Source organism: Leptinotarsa decemlineata, unplaced genomic scaffold, assembly GCF_025532065.1.
Source record: "Leptinotarsa decemlineata unplaced genomic scaffold, Ldec_3_MD MMD2_P_RNA_scaffold_8, whole genome shotgun sequence".
NCBI lineage: Eukaryota > Metazoa > Arthropoda > Insecta > Coleoptera > Chrysomelidae > Leptinotarsa > Leptinotarsa decemlineata.
In genome coordinates, this window is record NW_027412535.1 from 2,141,666 (window position 1) to 2,164,913 (window position 23,248).

The 23,248-nt window shown below is 33.1% G+C and overlaps 1 protein-coding gene across 1 annotated transcript in view; it reads right to left on the reverse strand.

The window, feature by feature from the left end:
• Positions 1-4,144: 4,144 nt before the first annotated feature.
• Positions 4,145-23,248, reverse strand: part of LOC111513928 (nuclear cyclophilin protein Moca-cyp) — a 111,386-nt gene continuing 92,282 nt past the window's right edge. Inside the window, 5 exon segments of the mRNA XM_074170314.1 lie at positions 4,145-4,348; positions 4,486-4,694; positions 9,104-9,145; positions 19,029-19,290; positions 20,525-20,975. Coding sequence (XP_074026415.1) covers positions 4,237-4,348; positions 4,486-4,694; positions 9,104-9,145; positions 19,029-19,290; positions 20,525-20,975 — 1,076 coding nt within the window. The 3' untranslated portion in view covers positions 4,145-4,236.

The following is a 23,248-nucleotide window of genomic DNA, read 5'->3' on the forward strand; positions in this document are numbered from 1 at the left end:
CTCTGAAAATTTCTTTTTACAGTGTATGACCCAAACGCGTCGTAAGCAAGGAATTATTTTCAAGGATATGTTAAGACTGGGTCACTGTAATCACATCTTACTATATATCGTCAAAGCAGTCGGTTGCAAAATATATGAAAAATATTTTTTTCGAAAATTTATTTTTCGCAGTGTATGACCCAAACGCGTCGTAAGCAAGGAATTATTTTCACGGAAGGATTAGATTGGGTCACTGTGATCACATTGCATTATATATCGTCTAAGCAGTCGGTTGCGAAAGGTATCAAAAATATTTTTTTCGAAAATTTCTTTTTCGCAGAGTATGACCCAAACGCGTCGTAAGCAAGGAATTATTTCCACGGAAGGATTAGATTGGGTCACTGTGATCACATCTTACTATATATCGTCTAAGCAGTCGGTTGCGAAATGTATCGAAAAATTTTTTCTGAAAATTTCTTTTTCGCAGTGTATAACCTAAACGCGTCGTAAGCAACGAATTATTTTCAAGGATGTGTTAGACTGGGTCACTGTGATCACATCTTCTTTGGGTCATACCCAAACGCGTCGTAAGCAAGGAATTATTTTCAAGGAAATGTCAGACTGGGTTACTGTGATCACATCTTACTATATATCGTCTAAGCAGTCGGTTGCAAAAGGTAGCAAAAATATTTTTTTCGAAAATTTCTTTTTCGCAGTGTATGACCCAAACGCGTCGTAAACAAGGAGATATGTCCAAGGAAATGTTAGACTGGATCACTGTGATCACATCCCATTATATATCGTCTAAGCAGTCGGATGCAAAAGGTATCAAAAAATTTTTTTTTTCGAAAATTTCTTTTTCGCAGTGTATGACCCAAACGCGTCGTAGGCAAGAAATTATTTTCACGGAAGGATTAGATGCGGTCACTATGATCACATCTTAGTATATATCGTCTAAGCAGTCGGTTGTGAAAGGTATCGAAATTTTTTTTCTGAAAATTTCTTTTTCACAGTGTATGACCCAAACGCGTCGTAGGCAAGGAATTATTTCCACGGAAGCATTAGATTGGGTCACTGTGATCACATCTTACTATATATCGTCTAAGCAGTCGGTTGCGAAATGTATTGAAAAATTTTTTCTGAAAATTTCTTTTTCGCAGTGTATGACCTAAACGCGTCGTAAGCAGGGAATTATTTTCACGGAAGGGTTAGACTGGGTCATTGTGATATATCCCACTATATATATCGTCTAAGCAAAAGGTATCGAAAATAATTTTTCTGAAAATTTCTTTTTCGCAGTGTATAACTCAAACGCGTGATAAGCAAGGAATTATTTTCACGGAAGGATTTTCCTGCAGCTGAAAAAGCAAATACGCCACTGGAATCAATGAAGTCGCCCCGGAGCACCAATTAAATTTTTATTGTTGTTTTTATTTTTATCATTGTTTTAATAAAGGATTAGATTGGGTCACTATGAGAACAAAGTTATTCCACAGTTCCATGCATAGTGAAGCAATTTTATGACAAAATGGTTTAGACTTTCACGGCTTAGGTTTTCAGTATCATTGCTTTTCGAGTTTGAAAGCCGTGGATTTTTGGAATTTCTTCCTGACGTTTCGCTCGCGCGAGTCGCTAGCTTCTTCAGAGGTTTAACCATCATGGCTTGCTGTCCGATGACTACCTTTTAGGCTTCGTAAAGCGTATTTATGCCTTGTCAGGTAATCAGTTGTATTTGTACCTGCACTTGTACCTACACCGAATTAAATAATTTTCAAAGAAAAATTCATAACTCTTTCGATTATTCTTCGGAATTTTTTTTTCCTTGGAATGCATTCATTTCAGCGTAGTTGAAAAGATGCCTATGTCAAAATATTTTGTCAAGCAGAAAATCAACCCCCACCCTGAATAAAATAATTTTCAAAAAAAATCCATAACTCTTTCGATTATTCTTCTTCTTCTTTTTGCAGATGATTTTAAAATGTTTAGGACAGTTCAAACACCAGATGATTGCTAAGTATTACAAATAGATTTAAGTATCTTTAGTGAATGGTGTTCTCAAAATGATATGATGTTTTTGGGAAAGAAAGTTTTTGGCTTTCTACTACTCCATCTGATACAAAAAAATGGATAAGAGAATCTTCCAAAGAAAGGAAGGAATAATCAATTTGAAAATAAATAACTCTATACATGGATGTGTAGATCATGCAAAGAAGTAACTTTCAGACACAAACTGAAAGAAAGTCCTCCTGAAACAGCTACTTTCATATGATCTACACATCCATGTATAGAGTTATTTATTTTCAAATTGATTATTCCTTCCTTTCTTTGGAAGATTCTCTCATCCATTTTTTTGTATCAGATGGAGTAGTAGAAAGCCAAAAACTTTCTTTCCCAAAAAATTAATCACTCCTAAAAATATAACCCTTTCAAATCAGATATGATGTTCTATGTGAATAAATGTAAATATGTATGACATACTATCTGAGTACTAAAACCCATAAAATATGATTACAACATATCCTGAGAACTTTTATCACGTGTCGAATTCGCAACTGATTTGGGTGTAGTAATGGACAAAACATGGGCATTCACCTGTATTATAATTATATTATAAATAAGGCAACAAAAATGATAGTCTTTATTTCTCATACTTTCAAGGTTTCGCATATTGATGTATAAATATTGAACGTATAAAATTGCTGTATTTCACCCTGGTAAGATCAGTCTTAGATTATTGCAGTTCCATTTGGTCACCCACCTATGAAAGTCCTGGACTTAACATTAAACGGGAACAAAACAAATTTCTTAAATTTTTGGCGTTCAAGTTAAAAATGCCCTTGAAGGACCATTCATTAGATGATATTCGTAGGGTTGCAGATATAATGAAGCTAAGTAGTCATAGAGTGGAAAGTGACTTAAAACTCTTATTCCAATTCTTAAATTCTCTTATTAACTGCCCTTCATTGCTAGCACAAATTGGCTTACATGTTCCTTCTAGAAGTACAAGAAATACAGAAACATTTGCAATAGATTTTCATCGTTGTAACTACAGTAAACATTCTCCCCTGTCTAAAGTTGCTATTGGTGGTAATAAAGTTGATTTGGTCTTCTTTTCATTGAACGAAACAAAATTCAAGTTTGCATTACGCTCGCTCAGAAATAAATTATAAATGGTAATAAATATAAACACAAACATCCTCAATTATTGAATTTTCCATATTTTAATCATTCATTTATTTAATTGATATTTCAATTCAGTAAATTTATTTTCTCACAGTTATTCTTTATTAATAAATTAGTTTTACTTTTAACAAGTAAGTTAGATGTAATTATTTGTTGTATTCATATAATTTATTGTGAAATATCTTAAACTTAATTGGGTGTTACCCGTTAATGAATAAATAAATACATAATTAATTGTGAAAATCTATTCAACTCAATTGGGTGTTACTCTTTAATGAATTAAATTAAATTAATTGAAGGGGGTTGTTGAGAAACTTCTATCTTGTATGACAGATTAGATATTTGATTTTTTTCTAGGTTAAGATACATCTGATTTCCCCAAATTCATCTTTCAAGTAAATCCAAAAGATAGTTGTATGCAACTTGATTCATTTCAACTATGTCAGCTATAAACAAGGAGAATAATATTGGAGCTTACATACCTCCACATGGAACTTCAAATCTATGTACTATCTAAATGAATTGTACTAATCTGCCCTTTTTTATTTGCAACATATTTTGATGTTTCCTGCCAACACGATATGATTTGAACCAGTTAAATGCAGTTTCTCGAATTCCACACAGCTGAAGAAGCTTCTGAAGAAATGTACATAATCAAAAGTTTGGCGTAAATTGCGGAATATACCTACAGATCTTGTTTTGTATATTTCTGATGGTACACCATTATTAACATTTGCAGTAGCAGTTGTGCTTCATATGATCTTTATAAATGGTTATTTTTCTGGATGATATTTTTCTGCAATACCTGGCAATACCTACTCATAGTTGAGTAGTTATATCAGCTCATTAACTGGGTGCAAAAGAATAGAGAAGTAAAATTATGCACTGGTCATTTCAACACGAATTAAATATTAGAATTATCAACCAAATGAAGAGTAACGAGAATCATTCTGGAATCAACATAAATTAGAAAGTAGGAAAGTAATGAAGTAGATCACTTTTATTGAAAATTTAAACTTATACATCTTATATATGGATCAATAAACTGGAAACAACGTTTATGAACATTCAAAATTATCTACGGTGTCTTCTTGATGAATAATGTTTTTCCCTTGATTTACTTCTTGAACCACTCGAAGACCTCTTTCTCTTGTTAGATCTGGATCTGGATCTTATTTTACGCCCCCTAAAAATTACCAAAAATGTGATTCCTAAACCGACATGTAGATCATGCAATTAGCCTGGTATAAATTAAAATACAGATTTTGTATTTTTTCAGAAGTAATTATTACCAACAAATACAAACTAGTAACTATTAATTACCTTGAGTGATCACTGTCAGAACTACTGCTACTACTTGTTGAGCTGAATCTCTTTTTGGATTTCGAATCTTTCTTTCCATCTAATTCACGCAGAACTTTATAAGTTTTCAACAATTTTTCTTTCTCAAATGCTTCTCTTTTCGCTTTTTTAGCTTTTTCCAACATTTCACTTTCTTCTTTTGCTTTTCTCTGTTTTTCTTCCATTAATCTCTGAAAAAGATAAATTGACAGAGATTGAATGTCTAAGAATGAGTTTAAACAGACCGAATTTCTTAATGTTCCTCTTGAAATGATCACTTGGTGATCAAAACACGTGTCGAGGTGTTAAAATAACGATTTGGTGTCGGGAAAAAACTCCAGTAATATTCAAACTCAATTCCTGTTTTTTAATGAGATTTTCAAAGAGTCTGAGTAATAAGACAAATGCAGATATTTTTTCAGGCGCTTTTTAGTTTCGAGTTGTGAATACTATAGGGTGTTGTAAATATTGTATGGTGCCATACTATAAAAGACCTATTATGTGAAAATAAGTGGCATAAGCACAACCATCAGAAAGCATTTTGATTTGATGTAAAATCGATAAGGATTAGGAGTAATCATTTTACAATAGAAAAATGTTTGTATAGGAGATATAAGTGAGTATGTGAAAATGGATAAAAGGGTTTCATTGATATTTGAGCAACTTACCAGTACCTAGGTACAGTAACATAAATTATTTTTGAAAATTCGTTTCGTTTCTCTTCTATTATGTCTAAACTCCCATAACCAATGAATCCAATTCACAATGAAACGGGAAATTCAAGAAACTATCGCATCTGAGATAGACTAGTGAACAGGCATGAAGATTGAGTCATGTACATTAAACCAATGCACATAGTATCTGAATAAAAACTCCAAGCGCAACCTAACAGAGGGGTAATTATAACATTAGATGTGAGGACTCGACGCATCTATGAAATATAGTACACACTTGTTAAATCATTATTGACAGTTAAACGAGATTCCCCACCTCGAATTTTATGCTCAGCCGACTGAATCTGATGCTTTTAAGTGAGTCAAGTTGAGGCATGGAATATTATTACAGAGTGAGTCGTTGGAAGTGGTGGTTTTGTATTTGTGAAAAATTCTTGTCTAATTTCAAAAGGGTGCAGGGTGATGTCGGCATTCAATTTTTCCAATCAGATATCAGCAGCAATAGGAACGGCTACATTCATTGAAAAAATGGATAAAGTGTTTGATATTTTGAATTCAAATCGATTTGACGATGTCAAAGATTTCAATAAACCTTTTTTTTGGAACATAAAAACAAATTAATTTTCTGAAAGAAATGAAAATAATTTTTGGCAAGTTAACTGTAAAAAAGGAAAAAACACGACTGAACAAATGAGATTCATTGAGGGGTGGCAGATAACAATTTCGGCATTTCTGCAACTTTGGAAAAACCTACATAGTGAAGGACACTCCTACAAATTGATGAGGAATATAAATCAGGACTGTGTGGAAAATTATTTAGGTCAACTGAGAAATACTTGTGGAAATGCCAGAAACCCAACTCCTATTCAAATTACCAAAGCTTTCAAAAACACGTTAACTCTTCAGTATTTCACACAGGCAGAAGGAACTAACTGTATAGAAGATACTAGTGAGATTTTATCTAAAATTACAGTTGCTGACATAAACCTTTGAGAGTAGAGACAAATGATTATAGAACTCTAGCCACTTCCGAAGGCAACAGCTTGGGCTATGTTTGTGGATATCTTTTGAGAAAATTTTTAAGAAAAAAATTTTTGACACGGCGTGGCGGCTAGTACCACATTGAATGAAACACATGTATATAGTTATTTCAAGGCATACAGTAATACAGAGAAGCCAAACTGTTTGGAAGTTTATATATGCCTAAAGATTAATTTTTACAAAGTATCATTATTCTAGACACAGAATTTCTTAATCATTTTAACAATTTATATGCCACTGATTGCATAAGCAACCAGCACAAAACAATGTTTTCAAAAATCAACATTTCTCACCCTTGTGATAATTTTCCTTTGCATTATTTAGGGGTAAGGATTCATTATACTTTGAAATTCGCCAATAGAAATTTGGAAACAAATGTAAAAAAAAAACAAAAACTCATTATTCTGAAAAACCTTTAGAATAGATAAGCATGAGTTTTTGCTCTAAATTGTATAGTCTTACTTTACAAAATATACGTTTATTTCACCACCTTGTCAATGATGAAGTCAGATTATGGTACATATTTTGTGATCGAACCTCGACGCCGACCGGAAGTGAAATTACTTCTGTGTACTTCTATAGGGTGCCATGGGTGAGTCGAGTATGACCCATTCACAGGTGAGATAGAATAACCTGGACTTTCCCATTTATCGGAAGATGTTTCCATGGAAGTACACATGTTTTTACTGGATTTTGCCATTTTTTTTAGTGAGAGATCAACTACACCTTTTCCATTGACACCATGACTACCCCTTTTCCGTTAAGTATTTCAAGTACTTCTTGTATATTCCTTCCTAATTGCTTCAACGGCACTTAATAAGTCAGATTTAATCAGAGATTTCATGCTCTTGCTCTTCTCTGTGTACTGCAGCGTTTTCCAAAGAGCATATAGTTTTTCAGTTAATACTGTTTTTCTAGAGAAATTTTGAAAAAATATCTGATACATATTCCTTTCAACAATATTTTCTACTTTACTTCATAATATATCTTGCTTTGGTCCTCAAACATTTGAATTCCGTATGGTGTTCAGAAGTTTGGCTACCAATCGATCGGTTGGTCGGTCGGTAGCCGGTTGATTCGACGTGGGTGCTTTGTTCTGGTGTAGGTTTAGTCTAAGTAACCGATATTGTGAATAGTTAAAGCTGTCGGCGAGCTCAATGGCCATAAAAACTATTACAAAGAAATGATGTCGCTGCCAAGTAATCCAAGTGGACTGAAGAATTGATGGTTCAATTGGATAATTTCTACTAACCAAGTTTTATGAATGGCTGAAGAGTCATAAAATTAAATTTGAGGTCATGTTTCAGTGACGAATAGAATGCGAGGATGTTTATATCCGGCGTGTTGTCAATGTTCCGTTCAGGAACTGATCGCGATTTGACTGTTGAAATTCGATATTGGTGCAGTAATAATTACTTGAAATTTTTGTTATCTGTTTAAAATGTGGCGTCCTTGGACAAGTACTAATAGTAATAACGAGTGTGATAACAACGCAGACTTTTTCTTGTGTAGTGATTGCAATAGCGATGGTGAACAATGCGAAAAAGAGATACCAGTGAATAAAATTCGGATGCATTTGAATATTGATGTTCATCTGATAAAATCGTCAAAAAAACAGTATACGACTGTTACAAAAGCAATGAGATTCCTACAACTGAAATCATAAGGAAGAAATTGAATACTTCCGACCATAAGGTGAGCAGCTGTGACAAAACTCTTTCAGAATTGGATAAAGAAACTAGGATTTAAATTCAAAATAATAAACAAACGACAGCAGTTATAGAAAGCAGAAGAATAGTGAATTGCGTAACAAATACTTAGAACAAACAACTAAATATAGACAAGAACAACGACAAATTTTCTACTTGGGCGAAACTTCGTATGACACTCACGACACAGTTACGAAAGGGTGGACTAATGGTTCGAGAAGGTGTACGCCTAACATGCCTGCAAACAAAGGATCGCGACTGATCATTGTGCATTGTGGAGGAAGTAAAGAATGGGTTCCGATTTCTTTGAAATTATGTGGAAAAAAACTTGGGGACTGCAATGTTGACAATCATTCTGTTTAAAAATATGTTTTTCCGTTAACCAGCTATCGCACCCCTACGAACGACAACCCTCAGAAGTCGAAACTTATGCGAGCTAAGGATTAACGAGGTCTTACCTTTTAACTGTGATTCCTAACACGGGTTGGACGATAGCAAGTGAAGATCGATCGTTCAGACTAGGGCTTGAACCACCGACCAACACGGCAGTCAATTCGAGTGAGTGAACAAAGAACCCACGCCGAACCGCTTGGCTACCGACCGACCATTAGAACATGACATAATATTTTTGAGGAATGGTTTGAAAACAAATTGATCCCAAATTTGGATGTGAATAGTATAATAGTTCTTGACGACGCTTCCTATCATTCGCGACAGCTCATCAAAGTACCGATTAAAAATTCGAGGAAAGATGCTGCAGGTGACGCAGTGGACACTCCACTGAATCAACTGCAGAGGGATTCTATGACTAGCTGGAATTATATTTGTTTGGTCATGATACCTGAGTATCATGAACGGTTCACACCGTTCTGAAGAGACCATGCCCGTTACTGATGATGGGGCAATCACCCCGAAACAGGTCTATCGATTGGTCAAAATCGACCAAATGAAATCAATTTCTGCTTTTCATAGTGGGAAATAACTTGTGACGAATATATATATATATATATATATATATATATATATATATATATATATATTATATATATATATATATATATATATATATATATATATATATATTATATATATATATATATATATATATATATATATTTATATATATTATATATATATATATATATATATATATATATATATATTATATATACACACATATATACAGGGTGTGCCATATAAAACTCCGCGGGCAAATATCTAAAAAATAAAAAAGAATATCCATATTTCGTGAAAGCAGATAATTTTGGTGTCGAAAGGTCCTTTTATTATATATATTTATATATATATATATATATATATATTTATTATATATATATATATATATATATATATATATATATATATATATATATACAGGGTGTTAGGGCGACGCCCTAACGGATGACGCCTGGTGCTGGATCATGTAAATAAGAGGACCTTTCGACACCAAAATTATCTCGTGAAAACAGATAATTTTGGTGTAAAAGGGTCCTCTTATTTATGTAGAGATCCACCACTAGACGTCATCCGTTAGGGCGTGGCGACACCGATGCCAATTATTTTAAATGTTAACCCAATATTTTCAATTGGTTTTTGAATCCTGCAATAAGTTCTGAATTCAGCTATATAGCACACTTGTAGTTTTTCTTGAATACTGATGAAAAAAGGCAATTTTATTGCGTATTATAAAGAGGGCCATGAATAAGTCAAAATGAATGCAATAATATGAGTTTATTAAAATGAATCCATCAGTTATGATTTCATTGTCTGTTCAATTTTATCTAGTTGCGCATTTCTGTACAAATTAAAATGAGTGTTTCAAATTAGTGATAACAAGAATCATTTTAGTAAGTGTTAGAACTGCCTTCCTTCACGTAGAATACACATATTGCATCTTTTTAGTAATTCCCGATTCACGACAGCTAAAAGCGTCTCTCGCGATATGGAAGCACAAATATTTGTGATACTATTTTTCAAATCATCTACATTTTGTGGACGTCATATATAAACTAAGTCTTCGATATATCCCCAGAAAAAGAAATCTAGAGGAGTAATATCTGGACTTCGAGCTGACCATGGTATTGGACCTTTATTTCCAATCCATTTCTCATTGAAAGCATCATCCAAATATTGGGTAACTATTCTATTATTACGTGGAGGTGCCACATCTTGTTGAAACCACATATTCAGTCGAGTTTGTATTGGTAAATTCTCCAAGAGATTCGACAACACATGTTGTAGAAAAACCAAGCATCTCTCCCCATTGAGAATTCCGTTGAAAAAATGAGGTACTATCAAATAACCATCAATGATTCCGCACCAAACATTAACCCCCCACACAGACTGAAATCTCGTTTCTTGCACCCAATGAGGGTTCACGTCAGACCAATAGTGACAATTATGTTTATAATACCGTTGTTATGGAAACGGCTTTCATCACTCCATAATATTTTTTTCTGAAACTGATCATCATCATGATGATCCATTTCGTGCCAAAGATTTGGATAACCCAGCGAATGTTTTGTTTGACGGTAATTTTCTGTCAGGATACCTATTAGCGTATATTATCACTGCTCCTTTTGAATTCCTTCTTGCTCCGCCATAAATACATATCATATTCAACTTTTCTGCATTTGAAAATTGAACCATTTTTCAATTTTACGAAAAACCAACACAAAACTGAATACAAATTCATCAAATCTGACAGATCGATAAATACAATATTGCATTTATTTTGACTTATTCATTGGCCCTCTTTATAATAAGCAATAAAATTGACTTTTTTCATCAGTATTCAAGGAAAACTACAAGTGTGCTATATGGCTGAATTCAGAATTTAATGCAGAATCCAAAAACCAATTGAAAATACTGGGTTACTATTTAAAAAAACTGGCGTCGGTGTCGCGACGCCCTAACGGATGACGCCTGGTGCTGGATCACGTAAATAAGAGGACCTTTCGACACCAAAATTATCTGCTTTCACGAAATATAGATATTCTTTTTCATTTTTTAGATATTTGCCCGCGGAGTTTTATATGGCACACCCTGTATATATATATATATATATATATATATATATATATATATATATATATATATATATATATATATATATATATATTTATATACTCGGGTTTCGCTCCGTGTTCTGTGTATTTTCAACAAAAAACTCGAGATACACCGGTCATAACAACCACACTACCATATATTGCAGGAACAACAGATAAAATCAGCAGAATTCTTCACCGACATAACATATCAACTTCGTTCGTACCAGAACGAACAATAAGGTCCATGCTTCGTGATCCCAAGGATCAGATACCACTGGAATCACAAGGAGTGTATGAAGTACCATGCCATGATTGTGACAGGACTTACATCGGCCAGACCAACAGACGAATCAACATTCGCAAAGATGAACACAAACTAGCAGTGAAGGGAAAAGTCACCACGTCTTCTCTCTTCCAACACGTACTTCAAACAGGACATAACATCAATTTCGACAACAGAAAAATGCTAGCAAGCAACGAAAACTTTTACTCACGAACAATCAGAGAGGCAATCGAAATTGAAAAACGACCTAATAATATGAACAAGAGGGATGATGCGCAAAGATTACCATCAACATGGAGATCCGTTTTATCACTTCGCACAAGCAATCAGACTGCTCAACTCCAGAGGCAAAACTCGGTACATGACAATACAGGTACAATAACAGAGACAGGAGAGGCAGCTCAGGTAATAAGACCAAAACAGGTAGTCGAGCAAACACAGGTAGTGGCAGCAACGCAGGTAAAGGGAAACATCCATCCCTATAGATTGAGACACAGAGTTCGAATTAATCAGTCTAGTTGAAAAAACCAGACATCACCAGAAGATGGCAAATGAGACTTTGCCGAAACGTTGTGAAAATAATCCTTATGGGGAGAAAATACACAGAACACGGAGTGAAACCCGAGAAAACAGCTCATCATACTTTATCCGTGAGAATCTTCGAGTTATATTATATATATATATATATATATATATATATATATATATATATATATATATATATATATATATATATATATATATATATGTATGTATATATTAGTATTTTGATAATCCATAACATGATCTGAAGGGATAACATGTTCAGCTAGTCCACAGGAACGTTTGTTTAGTCTGCAGTCACTTTTATGTGAAGTGATTCTTCCAGATAGATTACGACTGGTCTCACCAATGTAAATTGAATTACAAGAAGAACTATATATAACATTAGATTTTTCTTTGTTGCTGAGAGGGGTTTTGATTTCAGAATATAGGGTTGAAATTGTTTTATAAATCTTGGTAGAAATTCTAATACTTTTTATGTCACGAAATATATTAAGTAATTTAGGGGTTAAATTTGGAATATATCTTATAGAATAATTATATATAATTTGATTATTCTCATTAGAAGAGGGATTACCTGTTTCGGTAATTTCATACCTAATACTATGTGAGGTTAGGGTAGGTAAATTTGGATAACTTGAATTAAGATTGAATTTGGGTAAGTTGAATAAATAATTATTCAAAAGCTTAGGATGATACGAATTTTTCATTAGAATAGGTACTTTTTAAAAATTTTAAATCATTTTTAACAAAATCCGGATGAGACAATCTGGTGACTTTTTCTTTAAGAGATAAAATTAAGTAGGTTTTCATCCTTAAAGAATGCTGTGAAAAATAACTAATGAACCTATTGCTACATATAGTTTTTCTGTGCCACGTAGTCTTAAGAATGTTTCCTTCAAACCTGACGACTTTCATGTCAAGAAAAGGTAAAGAATCATTAACTTCTTTGTCACAAGTAAATTGAAGATGTGGATTGAAAGAGTTGAAAAAGTCAAGAGTGTTTTCGATAAGATCTGAAGGGAGTGCTAAGAATATATCATCAACATATTGTTTAAGAAGAGGGATATTATATTCTATTTTATTTAAAATTTCAGTTAGAAGGTCATCTAGTACAAAATTGCAAAGAATTGGAGATAAAGTAGAACAGGAACAAACGTTCCTGTGGACTAGCTGAACATGTTATCTCTATAGGTCATGTTATGGATTGTCAAAATACTAAAATTTTAACAGTTGAAAATAATAAATTCAAAAGGCTTTTTCTAAAAATGGTTCACATAAGTAAACATAATAATAATTTAAACAAAAAATCAGAAATACAAAATTTAAGTCAAATTTACAATTACGTTTTAACTTTTGATAAATAAAATTGAACAAATAATTTCAATATCATGTACTAATAATTTTTCACTTACACTTACATTAAAATCTCACTGTATGTGTAAATATTATAATAATCACATTCTCTCTGGTGCTGTAACAAAATTTTCAACGTCAAATTTTGCGTTTGACTTTTCGTTTTTATGTTTGGATTTATATGCCTTTTTTTATATTTTATACTAACTTTGGTGAGTTTTTGTAACATATCTATTACTGTATATTGTTCACATGATCTTTATTTTGTAGATATTCTTGATAAAGGAGAAAAATATATTTTCCGAAAGTATTGAATAACAAAAAATAGTGTTTCCATAGCCCGCTGATATTGACTGAAATACCCAAATCATAAATAATTTATAGTTATATAATAACCAGTCAACTAAATTTGACCTTTCGAGATATATATATATATATATATATATATATATATATATATATATATATATATATATATTAATATTGAATGTGATTAACAAAAAGGATTTGAAGCTTTATAACTTTTATTTAATTATCTAAATTATAATAAATATAATTAGAAAAATAAAAAATTTTAATTATAAAAAGACATACAACAGGATGACACGTCAGTTTGAGTAGTGCCTAGATGATGACAGTAAAACCAGCTGTCGAAAGCGCTCGCAGAAAATTAAATAGAAATTATAAAGCTTTAAATCCTTTTTGTGAGTCACATTAAATATTAAAATACTGAATTAAAGGAAAATTAGTTGCATCATTCAAAAAAAAAATATATCAATTTCAAATGATTTAACTGTTGACAATTTTATATTTTCGTGCCTTCTATGAAATTTCCCTCCAATCGAACACATTTTTCTATGCGCCTTCTATCATTTCCTCCAACTCTTCTCAGTTCTCTAAGTGTGATTTCTCTACACGCTTGTATAATTCTTGCACGGAGATCTACCTTATTTGTGGGCCTATCCTTATAAACATTATTTTTAAAGTTTCCCCATAAATGAAAATCCAGTGGAGTTAAATCTGGGGATCGTGGTGGCCATACTACGAGAGAGCTATTGGGTCCTATCCATTTCATAGGTAGATTCCTATTCAACCAATTGCTATGCCACTATTGTGAACTGGTGAACCATCTAACTGATAAATCATGCTGTGTCTCACATCCAAAGGTAGATCTTCTAACACATCGGAAAATGTATTTTCGAGAAAATCAACGAATAGTCGTCCGTTTAAATTTTGATCGAAAAAAAATGGCCCGATAATATTTTCGTTCAGGATACCACACCAATTCTCTACAATTCACCACCCAATTTGGATTTTGTTCAGCCCAAAACCTCTTGCTCTGGGAAGATACAACACCATTCGTGGTAAAGGTAACCTCATCACTGTATAAGATATACTTTAAAAAATTCCTGTCATTGAGATAATTTCCCTGCATCCATAAACAATACTCCATACGGCGGATTTCATCTCCTTCGTGCAAAGTATGTAAAAATTTGGGTTTGAAAGCATGCATTTTATGCCTCTTTAAACACCTCCATATCTTACTGCGGCTCATATTGAGTTGAAGCGATAAGTTCCTCAAACTAATTCTAGGATCAGCTTAATGAGCCGCCAATATCGTATCATCATCAATATGATGTTTTACAATTTTTCTGTCCTTTGTTACTTGGCCGGTGCTCACGAATAGATTGTATATTTAATGTACAGTTCCAGGATGTACAGCTACCTCTAGCGGGTGTCTTCTATTAAATTCAGCGGCCGTTTCACGATAAGACCTCACCCCTTCAACAACAATTAAAACAATTTCAATTTTTGCTTGAAGTGACAGACGTGCCAAGTTGAACTTTGTTAATCAAAATGAGCTGATATCAGTTAAAATGGGAACTTCAGAAATATTAAAATATGAACAGGAACTCACGAACAGAAAACAACTGGAACACAGGAACAATATCCAACACAAATACAGGTACAATAAACACAATGGGAACAAAAACACGGCAGAAACAACAGGAACAACGGTGATTCAAAGAACAACAATACTAGAAATAACAAGATCTTTCAACAATATTGTCAGGTTGGCAGTAAATATCAATGAGCAACTGTTTTCCATGGTGATTTCAGGGCACCGCATGATTCAATGAAACTGATGTAACTCAATCCCTTTAAATGATTTCAGACAACAATTCAGCAAGTAGGTAAAATAAGCTAAATTCTACCTGTTCACCGAGTGCGATTTTTTCTTTAAAAATTGACAGTTGTTTCGGTGTTGCAATGAGTATGAAGATTAATTTTGTTTCGGATGGTAAAATGTTTCCTCAATATTTTAATAAAGGACCCCGCACATTTCTTATGAGAAATGGCTTGCCTTGAATTTTGCCGAAATTTTGATATGTTGTAGTTCTTGATGTGCTGATTGAAAGTGTACACAGCCAAAGCTCAGAATTGTACAGTTTTGAGATGTGAACCTTTGAATATACATTCTTTCCATTTTTTGCAGTTTTTGCTCATCAATCGAGAGCTCTCACTTCTGGTTGGGATAGAATTTGGATGTTCAGCAACCAGAGTTAGTTTAACTTACGAATAATCTTCTTCAGTTATAATAGATGCCGCCATCAATAATTTTTCACACTGCTTCAAACTATCACTATCTCGATAATCTGAGAATGTGGTGCTGTGACATTTTCCTCAGATAGGCTCAAAATGGATGATAGCATCTCACAGCATCTGTATCTTTCATACCTGAGAGTACTCTCCAGATAGAATGAAGGGGTTCAGGTATTGGAAGCGAACTATTTTGCGCCGTAATATGTTTTACCTAAAAATGGGGAGTTCCATCGCGAGTGGCGGACAGTGTATATCACTTTGACCAACCTCATTCAGGTGATAGGTGTATTTTAAGCATTTCCATCAGTCCTGAGAGTTTCATCGTTCCACCTTGAATATTACTGAAGATACGGGGGTGTTTCCATGAGAAGTGAAACACACTGTATATATATACAAATAGAATGTGCAGAAGTAAAACAAATACCTTCAAACCTAGCAATTCTGTTAAAATATTTCTCTTATGTGATCAATTTGGTTGAGTTAGGTGAAATGTTGAATCGCCACCTTGAAAATCATAAAGTTTTGTCAATTATTAAACCGTTCGCTTGCCTGAACAGCATTATCGAAAACTTACCCCATTTGACAAAAGATTTCACATTACATGATTTTATTATTATATTAGGAGGATCAAATAACTTTTGAAATAAACAATACCCACTTTTTAGAAAACGGGAAATGTTCTTCCTGACGAAAATCAAGTAGGTTTCATAAAAGAGCTCTAAAACAACGCATTTTAAACTTATCACTTCAAACTTTTTCTTTAAAAAATTATTTAAATACTTTAAAAAGAGGAATGAAATAATGCATTCAACATTTAAAGGGATTCGTTTCTATTTCACCATTTGGAAACATCGATTATAGCTAATAAAGGACAATGAATCTGTTACCTGTATGAGACAAACAAAGATGACATATTTCTGAGGCGTGCTGTTCTGTTTACTTATGTTCCGAGTTCCGAGACATTCTGTGACATATGACATTTTGTGCACCTAACCTATCTTCCTCTATATAAATAAATAACAAAACAACTGTTGTTTATGTGGCTTGTGGAGGTGGTCCTGAACTATAATTTATATTTTGCCTTAATTGTTGATTTATAAAGATAATTTTCCTTTTTTAAAGTAGAATATCTAGGTACGTATAAATTATTTCAATATGTGAATTAGAAACAAATCCCTTTAAAAATTAAAACCCAACATTTGAAACATCAATTTGAATACTTTTCGAAGTGAATTTGAGAAATTCATGAATCAAACTCAACTTTATTTTGTTCAAACTTGCATTTGCTGTAATAACCCAAATTGAGGAACATTCCCCAATGGTAAGCTCAAAAGCTGTCTACATACAAATTTGCATGTTATATCAATTCCTCACTGTATGAGTAATGAGTATAACAAATTAATTTACAAATTCAATTACAAACTGAATGCATATCTATATAAGTTGAATAAATGTACAAAAAATGTCGTTAATTTTATAGATGTAAATAACGATAAGGGTAAATGTTTTACAAAAAACGAATTATCTATTAAGATATGTAGTTGAAAATAAAAATTTAATATTTTTTTTTAAGTGACAAGGAAAATTTTCCCATGGATACTCCAGAACAATCAGATCTATAGCAAGTGAGGGTGTGGATGTTAATGCTCAGGTTAAGGATAAAAATAAAAATAAGCAGTTGGCACATTTTCTATACAAATGCACAAAGACTTGGATGATTTGTTGCACTGTATCTCGTTAGTATGTTGTTAGTATGTTTATCAGAAACTCACATTACGGATGATATTGCTCTTTATGAAATTAACATAAATGGATATGAGCTAGTACTTTATAATTCATCCAGCAGACATACGAGAGGAGTTACCATATATATCAAAAGTGGATTGAAATTTGAACTAATTTTGAAAGATATTATTTTTATGAATGTTTGGGCACAGAGAACTTACACCCGAAAAATCAAACAACTGATTAAATTCATGGGACTGTATCAATTAGTTGACGATTATACCAGAATCACCAAGGATTCATCCTCATTGATCGATTATTTCATAACAAATAACAAGTTGTAGATGCTTGACATGATCCATTCAAAAGGAAGCAATATTTCAATAATTTCAAATTGAAAGTGTGGTTTACAGACGAAATCATGGCAGATCTAAAAAAACGCGATTTTCTTCATAAAAAAGCCAAGGAAACTAAACTATAATGTGACTGGGATAAATATAAAATAAGTCGTAATTTTGTTACCAAAAAGATACGAATTGTAACTAAAAAGAATTATGAATCAAAGATCGAAAAAAATAAAGGAAACAGTAGGGCTATGCGGAAAGCACTGAAAGGTTTAGTAAAGGGAAATAGAAAACAAGAATTCAAAGGTATACAATTTGATAGTGTTCTCATAACAAATGAAGCAAAAGTAGCATGATATTTTAATTCATTTTTCGTTGACAGTTTGAAAGATTTAACCAAAAGTATAGTACCAATAAATGATTATAATCATATTCTCAGTTATATTATACCAACAAATGAGATACCTGGGGAAAATAATTCAGATGACAATGGAATTAATCTGAATATAATCAACTTAACATTTGAAATACTGGGAAATGGGTTTTTGGACTTGATAAATTTATCGTTAACCACTGGAACATTTCCTGACTATTCGAGGCTGCTGTTTTGAAGAGCCATTTCGGAGAAGTAGTAAAGGATTGTTTGGATTTTTCTTAAGAGATGTGTATGGGATGACGGTCACTTCAAAGTCCATTAGCATGAAAAACTCTGGTTCACAGAAAGATAGATGGTATTTTTTAAGAGCGGTCGGGTATTCTTCTGCACTTTTAATCTGGTTTGGATGAATATAAACATTGCAGATGTGTGATTTTTGCGATGCCTGAATTGTAATCGCAATAGTAGTTATTGAAATGATTCGCAACAAGCACGAACCTCATGCTTCAATACATTCTCTAACCTCTATTAATCCCAGATTATTTCTGAAGTTGATAGATGTTTCATCAATGGACATATATTTTATCTTCACAGACTTGCAAATAGTGATGAGCGATTTAATTATTTATCCTACCATTATTCATATTTAATTGCCAAGTGGGTTCACGTGTAACTACATTATTTTTGTCAAGAAATTGTTTTGCACTTGTAATTCATTCTTATCCTTAAATTAAATATTGAGAAGTCAGAGAAACTGACCATTTATGATACAGATATTATAAAAACCGATACATTTATGAGGTTAAAAGAAAAAAATTACCTGTTCTTCTTGTTTCTTCAGTTCCAACAATTCCATCTTTTTTCTCAATATCAGTAACTTTCTATATTTATCTTCTGCGTCTCTGTCAATTCGTAAAATAGGTTCCTTTTCTTTTTCCTGTTGACTTTTAGGTGTGGCCTCTTTCGTTTCAGATCTAGATCGTTTTCTCGATCTTTCATTACTTTTAGACCTTCTCGAGCGAGAATGTGATTTGTGACATCTCTTCTTAGATCTTGACCTTCTTGGTGTTCGTCGTCTTCCTCTGAAAAGATTATTGTGATTACTCAATCACAAAATTTGTAGAGCACTTGTATTCTGCAGTGCCCGCACTATTTTATAAAAAGTAAAATCAGCCTCCAGGTAATGCCAAGAGTACTTTCTTCAAGGTGTAATTTACAAATTAACATTAAAAAAATAAAAAGGAGACATATAAGTACTACCTATTCCTTTAAATGGTATCAACTAAATTCAGTGTTGAAGCAATTTGAATTTTTTCTATAATATAGATTTTAGATGTTTTTATATATCATTGTGACAGAACACGTTTTCAGTATTGTCAAATATTCTAGAAACACACAAGAATTTGAGTATTGTATCATCCTTCAGAATTTCAAAGGAAATAGTTTGATTTCAAAACTTATTCTTCTACGTTAACATACAAAATACTTTAATTTATTGCATTGTATGGTGTTTCTCATGCATAATTGCATGTTATCTATTTCAATTTCTCGCTGTGGATGTTTTCTGTAGAAATTGAGACAGAAAAATCAATTTTTGTATCATTCAATAATGCTAATGGGTAATTGTTTAAATATGGATTCTATCCTCCAGCTTTTATGTGACAGAACATGACATTTCTTTCTTGGTTCGAAAGTTCTACTATTAGCAGTGGCAACTATTAACTATTAGTAGTGAACACTCCTGAAGAAGCTAATGTTAAGTGAAACATGTGGTTTTGTTACCTAGTGTTATTTACTCAAACACATTCTATGAAGAAAGCATTCATTCAGATATTACAGGTCGCCTACTTTCTCTGGCTCAGTAACACAATAAATCCAAAAATGAAAATTTTCAAGAAGGGCTGTTTGTCCTTGTCAGCATACGTGTAGTTCATCATAAAGGTGCCTTAAACGTTGTTTTAAATGCTCTCTCAAGGTCTTTGTACCCCATGGCAGAAATATGTTTATTGTATATTTTTTCTGACGACATGAATCACTGCTGTGAATTACTCTTTGAAAAAATATTTGTGGCAGGATTTTCAGTTTGAAAATCATTTTTTCACCGGATTACTATGTTATGTTATCTTTTTTAATACCTCATTTTACTGATTTATTTTAATTTTTTAATTTTATGCGCTTTTTACAAAACCTTCATTAAAACAATTGCATTTTTAAACTCCAAACGAGATTTTCTGTATTTGTGTAATAAATGGAATGGTATGCAAAACTTTATCATTATTATTATCTATTTAAATGAACATAAATGAATAATCTTACCTTTCTCTTTCCCTGCCTGTTCTATCTGTATCTTTTGCTTCTATGTCCCTTTTATCTAGTTTACGATTATGTTCTAATCGCCGTTCATTTTCTCTGCATATCTTGCGATGATCCTCCAAACGGCTTTCAACTTTTCTACATTCTACCTTCTGGTCCCTATCATTTCTTCGTTTGACTTTTTCAAATCTGCCGTTTCTATGAGTACGATTTTCACTTTGTACAGGCTTTTCAGTCTCAAATTTATTTCTTCCCCGTTTTTCCTCAATTTTGCTTGGAAGTTGTGGTGGCAATTGAACATTTTCGTGCCCTGCCAGTTTCAGAAGGCGCATACTGACCTTAGTAAAACGGTTATTGGATGCAAACTTACTGTTTCTATTTTGCTGCTGTTTATTGAAACCACTCATTTTCATTTCACCAGTCAGAGGGTCTTCACCAGTCTTTATCTGAACACCTAGACATACAAATATCACAATAAAAACAGAGTTCTCAGTATATGTCTTGAAATTTTTGAAAATAGTTTATGACATCATCAACCAATGACCATTCCCCACACCGTGGGGTAAGTGATCATTACGGCCGAGAATTATGTACTTTAAGCAGAACGGATGACAGTCTTCAACATTTGTCTGGCCAAGAGTTTTGCCTTCGTGCGGCAAGTCGGCATGATCTAAAGTTTCGAAAGTAGAGAGGGCATTATTTCACCAACGACTCCAATAATAAGAACAACTATCTTAATAGAGTGATCTGGAGAGTCTTCTGAGTTCAAAGAGAAAATTTCGACATTTTATCCATTTTCCATCTCTATTCGGACGATTTTCGCCTCACCGGGAGCTGAAAACTCCTCGACAAATATCGTCTTGATCTGATGGTAGAGAACTACATCAGACTTATAAACTTTATGAGCCTGAGGGAGAGTATTGAATAGTTGCAATGAATTCAATATTTCCCGGGGACCATAGGGCAAGACCTATGTCTTATCAATACAGTAAAAGTTCGGTAGATAGTAATAAAGCACTAATCTGCGTTCTGTCGATGGATATAGGCTGAGACCGCATATGCTGGACATACTGACAGCAGGTGCATTAGAAGTGCACCAGACGTGCAATAGGTAATCTTCTCGACGCGCGTTTCACCAACCAAGTTCACGTCTTCAGGAGATGAAGACTTCACTTTTCCACCAATCCGAATTTTCAAGCTTGACAATACATATCCTCTGTTTTCACTTGACGTAGAGTGATGTTTGGTTATTTGGTGAAGAAGCATTTACGAGTATTCTAAAAATAACATACTGGTTCAAAATACTTGTAAAAACAAATTTTGTAGACTTTCCCAGATTATATACTGGAAAATTTACTTCGTCGTGTAAAAGCTTTGTTAACTAACTAACTAAGAACTAACAAAGGAACTGTGAAGCTCATACATATTAGTTAGATCCATCAAAAATAGTTTCCGAGTATTAGTCAGAACCAACTCAACAAAAAGCAGATGCTTTTCATAATCATCGCAAGTGGGATATTTTTGACGTAAACTGTAGCTATTGTATCCCGAATGGATCTGGCCGCCCTAACGCTATTGCACAGGAGACAAAATTTCAATTTTTTTCTAGAAATCCACCTAATCCATTTCTTTTAACAGTTTCTTTTACTTTTGCCAGACATGAGATCAGGAAAATTGGCATTTCAATTTAATCCCTCTTTTAAACACTTAATTGATTTGTTTTATCTTGTAGAGGTTTGGAAATATCTCTTTGCAGGGCTTGACAAGTGGAATAGTAGTACACTTTGAAAAAGATAAAAATTCAAGATGGCCGCAGCTACACAATGGCGGATTATATATTTTTTCACAACTACCTCAATATAGGTACAAATGACAGTGCTTGACTAGTACTATAGTAGTACACTATGAAAAAGATGCAAATCCAATATAATCTATACAAAAGAACTTTGTCAACTCAGAATCGGGTTACAACTATGGATCTCCCACCCAAGTCAAGATTTCGTATCGTGTCGAGGACTCTGTGTCGTTAGCGATACCCCACCCAAGTTAAGGTAAAAGGTCGAAACGTGCCGAAAACTGTGACATTAGGCATTAGGGTAGATAAAAATTAGAAACTAAACCTGGAAAATAAAATAAGTCAAAAAAATGTATGTTCAATGGTTTTATGGAAAAATGTACTGAAAACTAAAAAATAAGTCGGAAGGTCCTAGGTAGCAGTCATCATACCACTCTCCTCAGCAATCTGCGGTATTGATCAAATGAAAAAATTAATATTACTAGAGTTTTATCCCGAAACCAAGCCGTTATTTTAACACCTCGATACGTGTTTCGATCACCAGGTGATAGATACCTCTGCTATGTACCTGCGTCATAATTGTCCTAAATCAATTTTATAATGTGGTCTTATGTAATAGTTAGGTAAATCTGATGATTAAAATATTACAAACAACAACAGATTTTAAACAGATTTAAACAGCTATATTGTATAACATAAAGTATTGGTCCACTATCGTTATTCATAATATTATTATTATATTTAGTTATTTCTACACTCTCGTAGGCATCTAGACACCTGTTGTTGTTAACTAATCTTAATGAACTACAGACTGTGAAATGGCATTGTTACAAAATATGATGGGCGACTGCTGATTTTTCTGGTCTTCCATATTTTAGGTGTGCTAAGTGTTCCTTATATCTTATTTCAATAGATCATTTAGTCTGTCCATA